General features: G+C 40.4%; 1 protein-coding gene across 1 annotated transcript in view; it reads right to left on the bottom strand.

Annotated features, from left to right (window-relative positions):
* The window catches only part of mtrex (Mtr4 exosome RNA helicase), a 22,016-nt gene extending 5,600 nt beyond the window's left edge, over positions 1 to 16,416 (bottom strand). Inside the window, exons 1-21 of the mRNA XM_079449425.1 lie at positions 16,251 to 16,416; positions 15,630 to 15,764; positions 14,643 to 14,709; positions 14,467 to 14,529; positions 14,277 to 14,389; positions 13,999 to 14,173; positions 13,314 to 13,404; positions 13,117 to 13,241; positions 12,917 to 13,015; positions 12,553 to 12,670; positions 11,562 to 11,693; positions 9,275 to 9,354; positions 7,497 to 7,607; positions 7,271 to 7,372; positions 5,741 to 5,866; positions 3,644 to 3,794; positions 3,396 to 3,568; positions 2,601 to 2,669; positions 2,393 to 2,521; positions 1,515 to 1,625; positions 960 to 1,148 (exon numbers count right to left, since the gene is read on the bottom strand). Coding sequence (XP_079305551.1) covers positions 960 to 1,148; positions 1,515 to 1,625; positions 2,393 to 2,521; positions 2,601 to 2,669; positions 3,396 to 3,568; positions 3,644 to 3,794; positions 5,741 to 5,866; positions 7,271 to 7,372; positions 7,497 to 7,607; positions 9,275 to 9,354; positions 11,562 to 11,693; positions 12,553 to 12,670; positions 12,917 to 13,015; positions 13,117 to 13,241; positions 13,314 to 13,404; positions 13,999 to 14,173; positions 14,277 to 14,389; positions 14,467 to 14,529; positions 14,643 to 14,709; positions 15,630 to 15,764; positions 16,251 to 16,348 — 2,457 coding nt within the window. The 5' untranslated portion in view covers positions 16,349 to 16,416. The remainder of the gene's footprint in view (positions 1 to 959; positions 1,149 to 1,514; positions 1,626 to 2,392; positions 2,522 to 2,600; positions 2,670 to 3,395; positions 3,569 to 3,643; positions 3,795 to 5,740; positions 5,867 to 7,270; positions 7,373 to 7,496; positions 7,608 to 9,274; positions 9,355 to 11,561; positions 11,694 to 12,552; positions 12,671 to 12,916; positions 13,016 to 13,116; positions 13,242 to 13,313; positions 13,405 to 13,998; positions 14,174 to 14,276; positions 14,390 to 14,466; positions 14,530 to 14,642; positions 14,710 to 15,629; positions 15,765 to 16,250) is intronic.

The raw sequence follows: 16,416 nt of genomic DNA, 5'->3' as shown, positions 1-16,416 counted from the left end.
ATATCAATAAAACAGAAAAAGCTTCAATAACTTATTTACTTAATGCTTCTTGTAATTGGGATAGACACACTGCCGAAACTGATTTTCTATGCTTTTTTCTTTCTTGAATTCCACAAAAGATGAAATGAGGTAAAAAACCACACGGACTGAAAACAGCACATGGAGACGAGAGGAAATGTTGTGATATAAACGAAAGGGCAAGTATTTCTCACTCCTTCAGAAACCCCAGCCAACGATCGACCAACACACCTCAGCATTCAATCCCATCATGCTATATAACGTATTTGCTAATGCAAATGTGCGGTCACGGCCCACATTCACAAACACAATTGGAACACGAGCGCAACATAAATGTGACCTTACAACACCCTAAAAAATATTTGAATGTCCTCCGAGGTGAACACGATCTATTCACTTTTACCTATAGGAAGATTAATGTTCTTTTTATTATAATTTGTTTGCTATAATCTCTTGGCTACTACAAGGGGTTAAGGGTTACTCTCAAAAGAACTAGATTGGTTTTAAGGGATATCCCAAGCCACACTAAAAATCGTAACGCTTAATTCTGTAACGCACACACAAACAAACTTAATACGGGTACCCATATTAAGTCCAGACCTGCAGGGGCCGTGTTAAACAAAACATCCTTAATCCTATCGCACAATGTGAATAACAACATGGCCACATGATTGTTTTTAATCGGATCAGAGTGCCTATTCACCCTGCACTAAAGGCCAGTTTCCCGCCTTTGTTTGATTCTGTTGGACCTTTACGATTTAGGCAACAGGAAGTGACTCCCACACCCTTTCTGGAGCGCTGAACAGTATTGACGTATTTTAAGCGACATGCGACATTCTGCGCTGAACAGTCAAACGCTTGAGTCAACGAAAATAAATGACATTCTTTTGTGCACTTCACAATTCATCTATGATCTCGGTTTGTACATCGTAAAGACTCACCAGGGCTTTCTTCTCACACAGGGTGTAAACGGCCTCCAGGTTGGGGTCGCTGTGCAGGGGGTGTGTGTACATTCTGTGTTCGAATGCTTCCACCTTTTGAATGACTTTCTTCAGGCCTGGGTCCTTGATGCCCATGTCGTCTATTGGGTCTAGCAGCGGAACGCCATCTGGGAAACGCTTCTGCACCTCCTGGGAATCGGAAACCAAAGCAATCGTCTGCATTGCTATTCAAACCCATTTGAATTTTCTGTTTACATTTACTTAAGATCATTTTTTGGTGCAACTTAATTTTATGTTTCACATTTAAAATCATTACTGTCATGATGTTTCAGTGGATTTATGAAAATGACCCAAAGGAACTGTGTGAGAAGGTTTCAATGTGCAAGATTTTGATACCAAACACTGGCACGTGCCTAGCTGCATGACAGACATCATGCATTGAATTGTGGGATACTGGGTGCTCTGGTTTTCGTCCATATAATGCACAGATTTGCAGTATTATGTAGTATGTGCAGTATGCTATTCAATACATTCCAGTAGTGTGTGTTTGCTGACCTGTATGGATTTGAGCATGCTCTGTCTGTTGTCATAAGATCGCAGGTCTTTGGGAATGTAGAGACGGACGGAGCTGATGGATGTGATGAGATGCAGCATTACTGGAACAACCTGAAGAATAAACAAACTGCTTTGATTGGTGGAACATCCAAACGCTCGTTGGCATTAGGAACTTGACGTCCATGCGACCATTTACGGAGCAAAACCAGTGTGAAGCCAGAGGCTCAATCTAAACAAATTTAGCAGCACTTGAGCAGACATGAAGCAGGGTTTTAGGAGCTAGTAGCGATGGTAGAAAAAAACCAAGAGACATCAGTTAAAGTCATTCAGCCTTGACCCTCTGGAGCTCCAGGTAAATCACTTAACATCTGGAAAAGTAGATCAAACCACTGTCATAGCATTTTTATTTTAGTCAATTCTACTCAATACATTTACGAAACCGCGGTTCTAGATTGTGCTTCTTTTCTCATAATTGACTCGCCGTTGCATCTTTTTTATAAAATATTTAACACCTTCAAGGGAATGATGCTTAGAGAAGAAGGGAAATCAAAAGAAATCTGTGTGATATTGAGCTGTCAGAGTCCGAGTTTCCCAACTTTACTGAAACTTCACATCCTCTATCTGCGGACTTTGGATGAAACAAAACACAAATCCCCATGAAACAAGGGCTGTGCCTGAAAAAGCATGTAGGTTCACATAATATGACGTTCTACGGCCTTGGCCTGGGAACCCCTACTTGTGTGGTTTCCTGTAGATGAACGCTGAAGGAAGAAGTCTGGATTTGGTTTTAAAAAAGGCTGTTGTGGCTTTTGTGAAACGCTCAAGACGACAAACTGATGAAGTGACATTGGGACTGTGATGTAGCATTGGAATGTCACCTGCATCTCGCCCTTCTCTGTTGAGGCTGCTGGTTTGGCCGTCTCTGTGGCAGAGTTCTTCACGCTGTCCTTACTGCAGTGGACCAAAACCTCCAGCACATACAACGGCTCAGAATCACCAGCGGCAGCCTGCAAGAACATAACACATTACACAAATCTTGTCGCACTCATATATTATTTCAACAAAGAAAAAAAAAACAATGGGTACCTTAACATTTGCCTTCTTGGAGAAATTGACGACTACTCCCCAACCAAAATCCAAATCATTTTTTTTAACCTGTAATCGACAAATGTAATTGTTAATTCGACTTTAAAGGTCCAGTATACGTAATTTAGCCACATCTAGTGGTGGTTTCGAATTGAAACCACTGGCTCACTCCAGCCCTCCCTTTGAAAGCACTACGGTGGCTGAAATGGAACTAACGCCGTGTGCCACTCGTTATTTTCACGCGAGTGGCACAAAAAACACCGGTCCAGACTCATCAAACAGTAGGTGTCAATGAGCTCTCCTCAAATTTCTTGCTTGAGTTGAAATTTTTCAAAATGCTCAAAAGATGCTTATTCGCGTCGCTTTGCTCGAGTTTGCGTCTATTTGCATTGACTTTGTATGTACTTTTAATTTGCGTTTGGTGTGAACACAGCATATTATGTCATCACGTTTTCGCTTCTTTGCCGAAGGAGATAACATATTTAGGTAAGGCGCTCTTGTTGAGCAGTTTGTCCATTTAGGGCTACTGTAGAAACAACATGGTGAATTCCATGTTAGGTGACCCGCTGTGTATGCAGATAGAAATCACTACGCTTCATTATGTAAGGTCTTACTAAACCTCTGAACGCATAGTTATGTATAATATATTGCATTTCTGTTGATAGATCCTCCAAAAAAGAATTACGCATTGGACCTTTAAATTAGAGATTCAATTATTTAAGATTACAAAACAAAGCTTATCTGTGATGGCTACACCATAAAAAAAGTAAGTATAGAAGAGACAGAGACGTTTACCCTGACTAGTCTGCCGGGCTGCAGGAAGGGCAGACAATATCTGGGCTTGTGAATAAAGTCCTCAATCTCTTTTCCCAGTTTGACCAGCTGCTGGCGGATTTTGTAGTAGGTCACCACGCTCTCTTCATTGGGGATTTGTATGGCATTGTAATCCTCCTCCAACTTCTTCATCTCTGTGAGAAACACAGAAACAGAACATAAGGACATTTACACAAAGGCATACATAACTCTAAACAAACAGCTCTTACTCTCGACAACACCAGGAACGGCTCTGTAATGTTGGAACTGGTAAAAGGATTTCTCCAGCATGTACTCTGGGTTGATCTCTTCCACACGCAGCAGATTCAGCACCATGTTGTAGGTGAGATGAAAAGCACTGTTCAGAGGATCAGCCGAACCCTGAGAGGACACACGCCGAAGAATTAAACAAGTGACAGTCAATACAACAACACCAGCAACATACTCCACTAACATCCCATTCCAACCAGTCTGCCTCTAAAATAAGTCACAGAAATACATACATTTAATGCAGAGAGGTTTTCCTAAAGGGATAGTACACTAAAAAATAAACTTCTGACTCATTCTAACCTGAATATCTTTCTTTTTTTTGCAAAACACAACAGAAGATATTTTGAAGAATGTCGGTAACCGGACATCACTGGCCCCCATTGACTTCCTTTGCATGGACACAAAACCACCGAGACATTTCTCAAAATATCTTCTTTTGAGTACAGGTTCAAGTGACAAAAAATGATGACCGACTGTATTTTCATGTAAACTATACCCTTAAAGTCTTTCATACTTGCATATCAAACGGCACGCGTCATAAAGCTATTATACAGATGATCTTTCACTCTTTACAATCTTGCCGATTACAATGTGTCCATAACAAATTGTACTACAAAGCTTATGCAAACACCTATTTCTCTGAAGAAAAAAGACTCAAGCCCTCATCAAACATGTGGGTCAAAGACATTAAGATGTCCCCCTCAAAAGAAATGTACAAAGGTGATTTCATGTCCATATAAAGCACAAATAAAGGAATTGTCACTTTCAACAATGAACAATTCCTTTCAATGCAAGTTAAATGCCTACTTTATGGATTCAACTAAGTTTTTGGAGAATAAAATGTCAAAATGTGGTTGAAATAACATTACATTGTATATACTAAAATACATAAAAGAATAAGGGAGCATATTACATTTTATTGTGCTTTAAATTAGTAAAACATTCTTATTGACAAATGGGCAAAACCAAGGAAAGTGGCAAATACGTTTTTTTAACAAATTAACATTTGGGGTGAAAGTAATAAGTCATAATATGTCATTCATTTATTTTTGTTGTAAATATGTTTGACAAGATTTTATTGGGCGTCTTCCAGAAATGTTCTTCTGTAAAAACATTTGATTTTTTCTTTTGGCCAAAATTGAAACACAAAAATGCAATTCAACTACTGTTGTTAAAAAAAGTTTTCCTTTTAATTTAAAGCAATATTACATTTATTGTTTTCATGCTTCAACCCTTTTTCGTCTTTGACCCATGTATGAATAACTATCTTAAGAGGAAAAAATCCATGCCGTTTCCAAGCTCGCCCTATTAATCTTCATTTTACACAATACAGAGGACAACTTTGTGAAAGCCTGGTGGAAAATTAGACAATGCGAGGCGATGACAAGGCTTTCCCAGTATTTCGTTGGACACTTCAATATAAATTCAATCATAAGGGTGTTGAGCAAGACTTCATCAGACCCCTAACAGAGATGGGATACAGCAATAGGAGATTGAGGAGGAATCCATGCAGGCGTGAGGGCTTATGGATTTGACACCACACTGAAGAGTATATTTATGAATGTGGCGGCCCGCCTGGACAAGGAGCCAAAAGCTTAGTGGACGTTAAGGGGTTTAGGAGTTTTTGTGCGTCAGTGTGTTGGTCTTTAAAATAGTGCAATGTGGGACTAACTGTTTAACAACCACGTTGTGGACAAATGTGGATGTGAATCCAGTTGGAAGAAAGTATGCTTTTTGGCGTGACACTGGACCGTACCGGTGATATCGTGTTATGACATATACAGCGATATAATTTTTGTTCTTATGTAGAGCCGTTTGTCCGTTTAGGTCTACTGTAGAAACAACATGAATTCCACATAAGGTGGTCGCGGTGTATGTAGATAGAAATAGCTCATTCTAAGATCATAAAAACATAACGCCTCATCATACAAGGCCTGTATACACCCCTGAAGACATAGTTATGTATATTATATAGTATTACTTTCAATATATTCTCCATAAAATGACACATTGGACCTTCAAACCGTCAAGGTGCATTAAAATGCAGCATCGTTTACCTTTAGTAACTGTTTGCCCACCGCGGGGCTCATCTTCTCATCCACCATAAATATGACGATTCCCCTCTCGTCCATTCCTCTTCTACCAGCACGGCCTGACATCTGGATGTATTCTCCAGAAGTGATCTAAAGTGAAGGAAAGAAATGCATTTATTACCTTAGTGCAGGCACTGGCTACAAAAAGTGCTTTTGAACTTGCCAGCGTGAACTTTCAGGGAAACTTTGTACTTGCTATTAAACACCTTTGAAATGCTACATGCTGTTTTTTGTGGGTCTGAGTAAGCAGTTCGGTTACGTCTCACTTTTGGAGTGTTTGGATTCTCATTCATGTTAATAACTAAAGACTGACTTTTATGACATACTACAGCGAGAAGTCGCTTTCATAATAATGTCGTTCGACAGTAAAGAAGAAGTGTAGAATGCAGTAAGTTAACAATAAATGCCATTCACAAATCATTTTGTTCTACGTACTTTAAAATATTGCAAAAAACAATGATGAGAAAGAAAAGCAGGTTTGACTTTGGCTCATGAGCTCTTAGAGGGGAGGGGTCAAAAAATAAGATGACTGATGTCACCTTGAGCCATTGAGAGTAACAACGGAAGTTCACATTTTTCACTTGTCACGAGCCTTCAGCATGTTATGTTTTCTCTTTAAATGCTTTATTCATGAAATGACGTACGTCTTTAAACAGGTCACTTCTACCCATGGACACAAAACAAACGCAAGTGAATGAGGACCGGCTAACGATATTCTTAAAAATATCTTTTGTGTTCTGCAGAAGAAACAAACTCGTATAGGTTTGAAATCCAAAGGCGGCCAGTAAATGATGAAATAACTTATTTTTGTGTGAACTGTCTCTTTAAAGTGTCTAACCATGAACAATCAACATACGGTTCTGCATTCATTTTCATCTTTCCTTTTCAATTTCCATCGATCACGAAGCTGTATGTTCTGTTGACATTCATAACCACATAATATGTGGTCACTAACAAACACTGAAATCCTGCAGCACCGGAAAGTGCTTTCCACTCGCTTTCCTTCAAACGTTCGTACTGGCACAGCTCAGATTAATCACAACCTGGCACCAACCTCAAACAGCGAGCTTATGCTTTCAACCCATTCGTTTGCAAATATTGTTTCTGCCCGATAACCCCTCCAAATGTTCTTCTGCTACATTACTGCAACCCAGTGCTGACCCCAGATCAGTTTTTATCCCTTATTAACTGCTTCCAGTCCCGGAGAGGGGCTCGGGGCCTGCTGCGTGTTAGCCAAAACCTTCTGGCAAGCTCATGGATACCAGATGTTCCACACAGAAAGTTTTAGATGGCAGCCTCCATCGCTCACTCGAGCTGTGCCGGAGACGCCATGGGCCTCTTTGATTCGCAACAGCTTGAATCCTTGCTTCATTCACGCAAACAATACGTGGCAACTTGGACGGGGCTGCAGCACGACCCCGTGTCCTCGGTGTGTCACTGTGTCCGTTAAGTAAAGGCATTGCTGCTGGAAGATCAGAACAGTTTGTGACTCACCCAGCGAAAGTCTTTGCCGTCAAATTTACGTGCACTGGTAAAGAGAACGGTTCGAGCAGGCATGTTGATCCCCATGGCAAAAGTTTCTGTAGCAAACAAAGCCTAGAGGGAGAACAACATGTTAACACCCAAAGTGTTTCTGAGAAGTGCAATTTCATGAAAATGAATGGGGACACAGCTTTACAACATAAACACAACAACAACGAATCCCACTAAGACATCTCACCTTCAGCAGGCCCTCAGAGAAGAGAATCTCAATGGTCTCCTTTAGGATGGGAAGCAGACCTCCATGATGAATTCCAATCCCCCTCTTGAGCAACGGTAGAACATGCTCAACCTGTAAAGAGACAACATCATTTAAAGGGACAGCGCAGCCAAAAATTTATTCCGTCATCATTTATTCAGGCTCATCAAAAGTTGATATTTCAAGAAATGTTTCAGTGCTTTTGTGTTCATACAATGGAAGTCAATCGGTGCCAACGTTGTTTGGTTAAGAGTAAAAAAAGTTGATACTGCTGTGTTTTCTTTTCACTTTGTGACATTCACAGTGCTAGCTTACAAGAAAATCCTGAGACTTTCAAAACAGATAAAGAACAAACCATACTGACGGATGGCACGTCCCCTTGTAAAGGAAACATTTATATGAACCAGATCTTCTAATCACTCATCCTCCAAACGCAAGAGTTCTGATCTGGGATCAGTTTATCTGAACTTTATCTTAAAATTTGATCTGAGCACCGGACAAATTTTGCACTTCTGCAATGTGGAAACGCACAAATGAAGTGTTGAGATGTGGACGCAGAAGTAAAACAGTCAAAGGCAGAGAGGAGGACCCGAATGGAAAAATGTATGAACTTTTAGGATTGCCAAATTCTTTTGCCAATGCCTGGCATTTTCACAAGCCTTGCACGTACAGCTCTTTCTAAATTTCTTTGTTCCGTTGAAAACAAAAGATGATATTTTCAAGAATGTAGGAAAGCACACCGTTTTGGGGCCCCATTGACGACCATTGTCATTAAATCTCCATTGTCCACACTAGTGTTTAAGCGTTTCAGAAGCTTCATCCACACTAAACATCTGAAAACGCTTATATTCTTGTACTGCGCATGAGTAAACTGGGATAATCTTGAACAATGCTATCAAAGTGAAGCGCAGCCAAAACAACTGCGTCACATGACGAGAAATGCTGAATGAATATCTATGGCTAAAAACTCAAACGCAGAGACCTTGATGTCAAAGCTTGTTGTAAACAACCGAGCCAAGTAGTTGTAAATAAGAAGGTATGAACAAACTAGGCAGAGGCAGACTAAGAGAATGTGCCAAAACCTACCAAGGTGTTTGTCATCCACTACATCAAGCTACCTTTCATGTAGGTGACGCGAATAATATTATTGATAATATTTTCATAATACCGTATAGCTGACACTCTTAAATAGGTTGTGGTTCTGTTTAACAATGTGTATATTGAGTATATGGAGTGTGATTTATTAAAAAAACATACAAAATTCAAGATAATGTTGACTGGTAGCATTTTTTGTAATGATATTGCTATCGTAAATAATTTTTGGGCTACAAAAATGTAGTAAAGGTATAGTTCACTCAAAAAAAATAATAATCTGTCATTTACTAATGCTCAAGTTGTTCCAAAAAACTTGATTTAAACATTTATAACCAAACAGTTCTGGGGCACTATTCACTAGCATAGTATGAAAAACCTACAATACCAGTCAATTGTGCCCCAAAACAGTTTTGGTGTCCCACATTCTTCTAAATATTTTATTTTGTGTTAAACAGAACAGTGAAATGTTTACAGGTTTAGAAGAACCTGATGGCGAGTAATTGACAGAACTTTCATTTTGAGCGAACTCTCCCTTTAAAAGTCTGATATTGTGACGTTCTAAGGGAACATCCTCAAAAGCAACCACTTCAGAGAGCTCAACAAATATTGTAAATACAATACAGACACATCGGTCAGGTCATGTTAACACTGTCAAGCCCGGGTACCTGAGGCAGCTTCTTGTCTTCGTCCGAAAGGCAGTCTATGGCGTTGTTAAAAACTTCCTCCACCAGCTTTTTCTCCTCATCTACAGAGCAAATCATGAGGGATTAGAAAAACAGCAGCTGGAAAAAGAATAACAACTTGAACATTGATACTGCACACGTGTGAGCTCAAAGGCCTTTCAAAGAATTCAAGCGCCGTTGAAGAGGGTGTGTGTTTTAACACAGATGCTGAAGGAGTTTCCATGATCACATGAGAAACGCTACAAGCCAGAGAAACACGTAGCGGGGCTTAAAGAATGATACTGAAAAGGGAATGGAAAGACTCCATATGAGTGTGAGAGAAGGAGAAGCTGCTATGTTTTCCTACTCTGAATACAGCCTAGATACAATGGATCATCTGGGATTAGAACATCTCTTTTTCTGCACATGACACGCGGCGTTATCAGATCTCAGAGGGATTAACACATTAAAATAACACACGGTCAACTAAATATAGATCAATGGTTCTCGAATCCAACTGGTTTTACTTTAGGACAAACATTGTACACTGGACCAAAAAACACTGGTTGGTCAGCAGCCGTGTCGGGTGTAACTAGTTACTATGTAATTAGTTACTGTAATTGAATGAGTTGTGTAAAGTAAGGGATTACTCAGATTTTTGCTGTAATTTGTACAGTAATTTAATTAGTAAATAGTAATTCATTACTTTTTCAGAGTAACTTACCCAACACTGGTCACCACAACCTGTGTTAACGGTTCTTGCTACTGAACAGTTATTTAAAGGGGCCGGTCAACTAAAAATACTAATTATTTAATAATGTATTCGCCCTAATGTCACGCTTGATGCCTGTATGAACCTGTATAAAAGATGATGTGTTGAAGAATGTTGGTAACCAAACAACATCGGCCCCCATTGGCGTCCATAGTATAGACACAACCGCATGAGGGTAGAATTTAATTAAATTTTGCAGTGAACTATCCCCTTTATTTGCGCTTGCATTTTCTTTTACGATGACAGAACCCTCTCTTGAAAAACATAATAGTGTCTAAGCAGCCAAATTTGACCAGACTTGATCAATTTGTTCATGCTTTGTAGAAGACAATGCCTCTGAAAGACACTGAAAACTAACAGACCCCTAGACTTTGGAAGCTGAAAAGGTTCTGGAAAGCTTCTGCGAAATCACACTTGAGTTGGACTGCTCTTATGACGACATCTGCTCAGACAATGCCAAACAAAACAGCCTCCCTACCTAAAGCACAACCTGTAAAACAGAAACAGCTGTGTGGACCGCCAGCAGTGCGCACATACCATCAAAGACCAAAGATTAAACTAAGTACATGCTATTTCCCAACCAAAACAAGACCACGATTATGAAATGCTTCTGTGCGTGCACCACATCAAGACCCTTAAAAAATCTATTTAGTCTTGCAACAGCATCATGGGAACGACAGCACTTCCACAGCTGAAGCTGGTAAAAGCCCATGTGGCCTGCGAGGGTGTGCGTGCGTCCCTTCGCATCAAGAGAGCTCAACACGTCAACAGACACGCGTTCATGCATTTGGCTCTGTGATTGCAGCATATTCTGTTTGGAATAGATGAAAATTCCCCGGATCCAATAACGGTCCAAAACTTCAGCTCATTTTTTCTGACATTCTGGCCATAACTTGTATTTATAACATTTTTCTGTAATTAATAGGAGAAATAAATCTTCAAGCCAAAAGAGAAAGACACACCACTTTAAAACTTAAAGGAACAGTTTGCCCAAAATTTTGTCTTCATTTAGTCACCCGAGTTGTTCCAGATCTGTATACATATTTTTGTTCTAGTAGGAAAGATTGCTTTATAAATGTATTTGTTGAACACAAAAGGTGATTTTTGAAGACATTTAGGAAAGCAAACAGTTCTGGGGCCCTTTCGACTACCATTGCTATGTTTTATTGGATACAAGCATTCTTCCAAATATATTTCTCAATTTATACAGATTTGGAACAACTTTAGGGTGAATAAATTATGACAGAATTTTATGTTTTTTTCTACAATGAATGACTATATGCTGCCTCCAATATTTAAGTTTACCGTTTACTCTATTTAAGTGTGAACTGATGAAAGAGGATTGTTTAACAATGTAAGTGATGCTGGCAAAACTCAGCACCCTCATTGTAGGGTTTTGATAATATGCAAGATTGTGTCATTTGTTTTTCAACTCAACAGTCCCTGTCAGAAGTTAAGCACAGGTTATTTCACTAGCATGTGTTATAATGTTGCTTTGCCTTTCCAATAATATTATACCTGTGTTAAAATCCAGTTTGGCCACCTGTAGGGCGTAAGCCTCGCACTCCTTCTTACTGAAGCTGAAGATGATCACCGGCTGAAAGTTTCTCTCCATGATCATCTTCACAATCTTAAAGACGTTGGATGGACCTGTGATGAACACAACAGTATAATAATTCAGTATTCTGGCAAATGTGAACCCTCGATTAGTCTCGAAGACAGGGTCAAGTCAATGATTTAGATGCACAGAAAAGCAATGAAAGTCTGTTCGAGATAAGGGTAACAGGAAGTTAATGTGGTTAATTATTTATATGGCTGAATTGAAAGCTTGAGTTCCCTTATTTCACAAATTTTATTAAAAGGACCCTTTACTTTTAGAACTAACCATACAAATGCCATTTGCAACCCATGATGCTTCCCTAATCTGTGTATGAAAAAAGTACTACGGGATTTTCCTCATAGGAAAATGATTGGATCTTTTATGCTTTTAAAAGATGGGGTTAAAAATTAAGAGGACTTGGTGACATCAGCTGAAAAGGCCAGTTATTTAAAGGTGTGGATCAAGAAGCTAATGCATGCGTCACACTGCTTTTATGACACTTCAATGGCATTCATTAGTTCTTTATAGCTTGACTTGCCCAATATCTCCTTTTGTGCTCCTTCAAAGGAAAAGTTCACCCAAAAATGACAATTATGTCATGAAATACTCGCCCTCGAGTTGCTCCAACCCTGAATAAAAAGTTCTCTATTTGGTTGAACACAAAGATATTTTTAACTGAGCAATTTCTGGGTCACTGTTGACTATCATAGTAGAAAAAAATATTGTATAAACAAAACAAAAGAAACCGACCTGGGGCACCTTAGACAGTCAACGGTGCCCCAGAAATATCAGTTGCGAACATCAACAGAACAAAGAACTTTAAGCAGGTTTGAAACTACTCGAGGGCGATTAATTCATTTTTGGGTGAACTATCCCTTAAATATCATGTTGACTTTAATGCATACAAACCTTTGGTTCCACCCTTTCTACCTTTGGGGTCCCACTTGGCCCCACTGTTGCCTCCTGTTTCCCCCACGTCCCTCAAGACCTGCATAGCTGTGTTGAAGTTGTCTTCTCTGAACTCTCCCTGACATGAAAGACCAAAATATTATGATTACATAACCACAATATTTTGAGAACTTGTGGGTTTGTAGTTACGCAAAACTCTATTGAGAATCTGCATTCAATAAATTGAAGACATGGCAGTCTGGAAATGACAAATACACCCAAGGCTTGCCAGACTGGTTGGAACAAGGAGCAGCTTATTGAATTCCATATAACCGAGAGTAGCGGAGTGTGCTTTAAACCCAGATGACCGAATCAAATTGCTTACATTCTCATCCACAACAAGATGTAGTCCATCGCCCCCTGCTGGAAAGATGTAGTGCTGCAGGGGAGTGGGGCGGTAGTCTGTGTACACCACGTGACAGGGCTGTGTGTAAACACAAGGGGAATCAGAACAGTAAGTCAATGTGGACAGATCAGCTTTGTTTTAAATAATGAACTTTGTGAATCAGGACCATAGCAACCCACCTGTTTGTGTAAGTGACAGATCCACTCTGCAAACTGTCGAGCGTTGGGAATAGTGGCCGACAGAAAGACATAGTGCACGTTGTCCGGCAGCAAGATGATGGTTTCCTCCCAGACCACTCCACGTTCTGCACACAAGTAATTTATTTTAAGTCTGCGATAATCAACTGTTTGACATTTGATGATTAAACATCACAAACCTAAGTCTCTCATGTAATGGATCTCATCGAAGATGACCCACGCCACTTCCCTCATAACCTCTGATCCTCTGTAGAGCATGCTCCTCAAAATCTAAACCAACACACAAACAAACAATAAAAAAACAAATAAACATGGACCAGTCCTGAATAGGGTTGGGCCGAATGGCTGATAGAAATCACGGGCCGGCATCGTGATTCCAACAAATGTTTCACTTTCATCATGTGATGCATGCTGCTCTGTGCTGCAGGCTGCAAATCACGTTGTAAACCAATTTGAAGAAAGCTAATGGGCATATAAGCTCACATTGTACAGACCGCATTGTATAAAGATGACGTCTGTCTGCGCAGCTCAGGTTGTATAAAGACGACGGGTCTGTGCAGCTCGCGTAATAAAGATGACACGTCTGTGCAGCTTGCGTTGTATAAAGAAGACGCAGCTTGATTTATAACTTCTATAAAATATAACATCAGAATAACAGGGGAACTCGTGGAGTATAAAAAAAAGTTTGCAAATGCGTGCCTGCACAGCATGCGTTTTAAAAAGTTGTATAAAGACGCGTGCTTGCGAAGCCTGCCTTGTATAAAGAAAACGTGCGTCTGCGCAGCTCGCTGCACCTAGTCCTGATGGCGCATTTCAGGGTGTTTTCAGACATGTGTGAGTGTCAATAACAGGCTGTTGTCTCACCTCAGTAGTCATGACCAGACAAGAGGCTGTGGGGTTAATGGTGACATCACCGGTCATCAGACCCACGTCCTGAAACTCCTCATACATTTCTCTGTACTTCTGGTTGCTCAAGGCCTTAATGGGGCTGGTAAAGATCACTCGCTGTTTTTCTCTGAGCGCCAGAGCGATGGCGTACCTGCATGCAAGAGAGGACGCAAAGACTCAAAAACCTGCATCGGGTCTACGTCTGTGTCAAACATGCTTTACAATGTCACAAAAAATATCTAACGGACACGTACTCTGCACACACGGTCTTCCCAGCTGACGTGTGGGCTGACACAAGCACAGACTGGTTGTTTTCGATGCAAAGGAGGGCCTCGCGCTGGAACGGGTCCAGTACAAATGGATACTCCTGAAAGGAAACCAACAAAGTTCGAACAAATGCAACATCAATTTAGACACAGAATGTTCACGTTTAGTTCAAGTTACCTTAGCAGCTTTTCCAACCCGTGGCTTGAGCTGTTTGTATTCTTCATTGGCAGGTAAAGCCACCTGAGAACAAAAGATGAGGTCAACAACAGCTGGACATATAGCATTCGATTCAAACTCAAAAATATAAGCGCAACTTAAGTCCATAAATTAAATCTTAACCGCTTTGTCCAGACCTCATGGTTGCATCCCTCCACTGTCTCCACCTGCTCCGTTTTTACTTTAGGCATGAGCTCTGCCAAACTGAAAGACAACAAAAATAGAAACATTTCACTATATATTTAGTCGTCACGCATTCTCCTAAACGTCTTACACAACATTTACATTTTGTATTTTTTTGCACTAGTAATTAATTCCTGCATGATTAGACATTTTGCACTCAGGGGCCGTTTACACAAGACCGTTTTCAAGTGAAAGAGCAAAACATTTGATCTGATTTGGCTGTCCCTTTACACAGAAACGGCTTTCTCATTTCTGTGTAAACCCCGCAGTACGCAAGAATGAGAAAATTACATCGTACACATGTGTATAAGGTGTGGGGGTGAGGTTTACACCCAAACACAACGAAGAAACAAACAAATACAACTATGGCGGATTACATGGGGTTTTTTTGTGCCGCGCAATAGTTTGTTAACGCTTCTCCAGCAAAGTGTAGATTTACTACACTAGTGCTAGAACCACCAGCGGTAACACACAGCGCTTTTGGATCAGACCCGGGAGGACGAGAAGATGGAAGGAAAACGTTTGAATGTCCAAACTTTTCGCCATCTTGTTTGTTTGTATATGTGCGCACGCTTCTCTTAACTATAAATGGGGAGAAATGCAGTGCTCTGTTTTGTATGGTCTCTTTAGCGACGGAAGTTCGCCTTCCAATAAACCGTCAATCAATCATCAGGGACTGTTTTTACTATTACTTCTAGCGTGGCATGTGTAATACAGCGTTTTAGCGGATCTGTGTAAACGCGGATTGCTTAGATAACGTTGTCGTGTGTACGTGAAACATTTCAAAAACTCAAAAGAAAAACTTTTCCGTTTTTAAATCGCGCAAACGTGGCCTCAGTCCCCATTCACTTTCATTGTATGAAAAACATTTTGGGTTTTGGGGTAAACCATCCAGTGACGATCCACGCTGACGGCCCCTACAAAATAAGAACAATTCTTACTTGATCTCCTCAGACGACACAGTTTCCAGTTTTTGCTTTTTCCCAAGCACCATCTCATCTGGACCATCATTTTCAGCATCTCTTTTCCGGGCAGCTGGTGAACCCGTCTGTTTTTTACCTCCTTTATCAGTTTTCCTTAAATAATAACAAATTCGTATTAATAGTATTCACCAGAAATGTATTAAAGATCTTGAATCAGAGTGACATCACCAGGCCTCGAATGTGATTATCAGACATGGTTTGAATACGTTGTCAGTTCGCATTTTAACCTTGTAAAATGTAACACACATATTCTGTATGGCCAAAAGAAAGCACGTGGAGCAAACTAAAAGTGTATTAGGGTGGCACGTCGATTTGTCGAACCCCATGCGCAACTATTAGGACTCAAAGCTCATATGATATGCGTAACACACAACATTTTATCGGTTTATCGGTCAAAAAAGATATTGTTAAAAGTTACACAACACCGTATAGTTTGTATTTAATGTGTGATCCATCAGACTGGATAAGTGTGTGTGCGCGCGTCTGAACAGAGCATGCGTCCAACATGGCGTGGCGATATCCGACAATGTGAGCCGCCGGACACATTCTGATAACCCCGTTTAGTGTCCGTTCACTCACCCTGACTGAGCTTCTAACTTTGGAGTGGCTTTTTTACCAGAGCCAGGCTGATCTTCATCAAATACACTGAACAAATCATCACCGAAGGCGTCCGCCATGGCTGCAAACCCAGCTCCCACAGTGCACCGCGAACGACAAGGAAATGACGTCTACGACAAAATGTGTG

This window comes from Barbatula barbatula (assembly GCF_947034865.1).
Source record: "Barbatula barbatula genome assembly, chromosome: 24".
Classification (NCBI taxonomy): Eukaryota; Metazoa; Chordata; class Actinopteri; order Cypriniformes; family Nemacheilidae; genus Barbatula; species Barbatula barbatula.
This window is presented reverse-complemented; position numbering and strand designations above follow the sequence as displayed.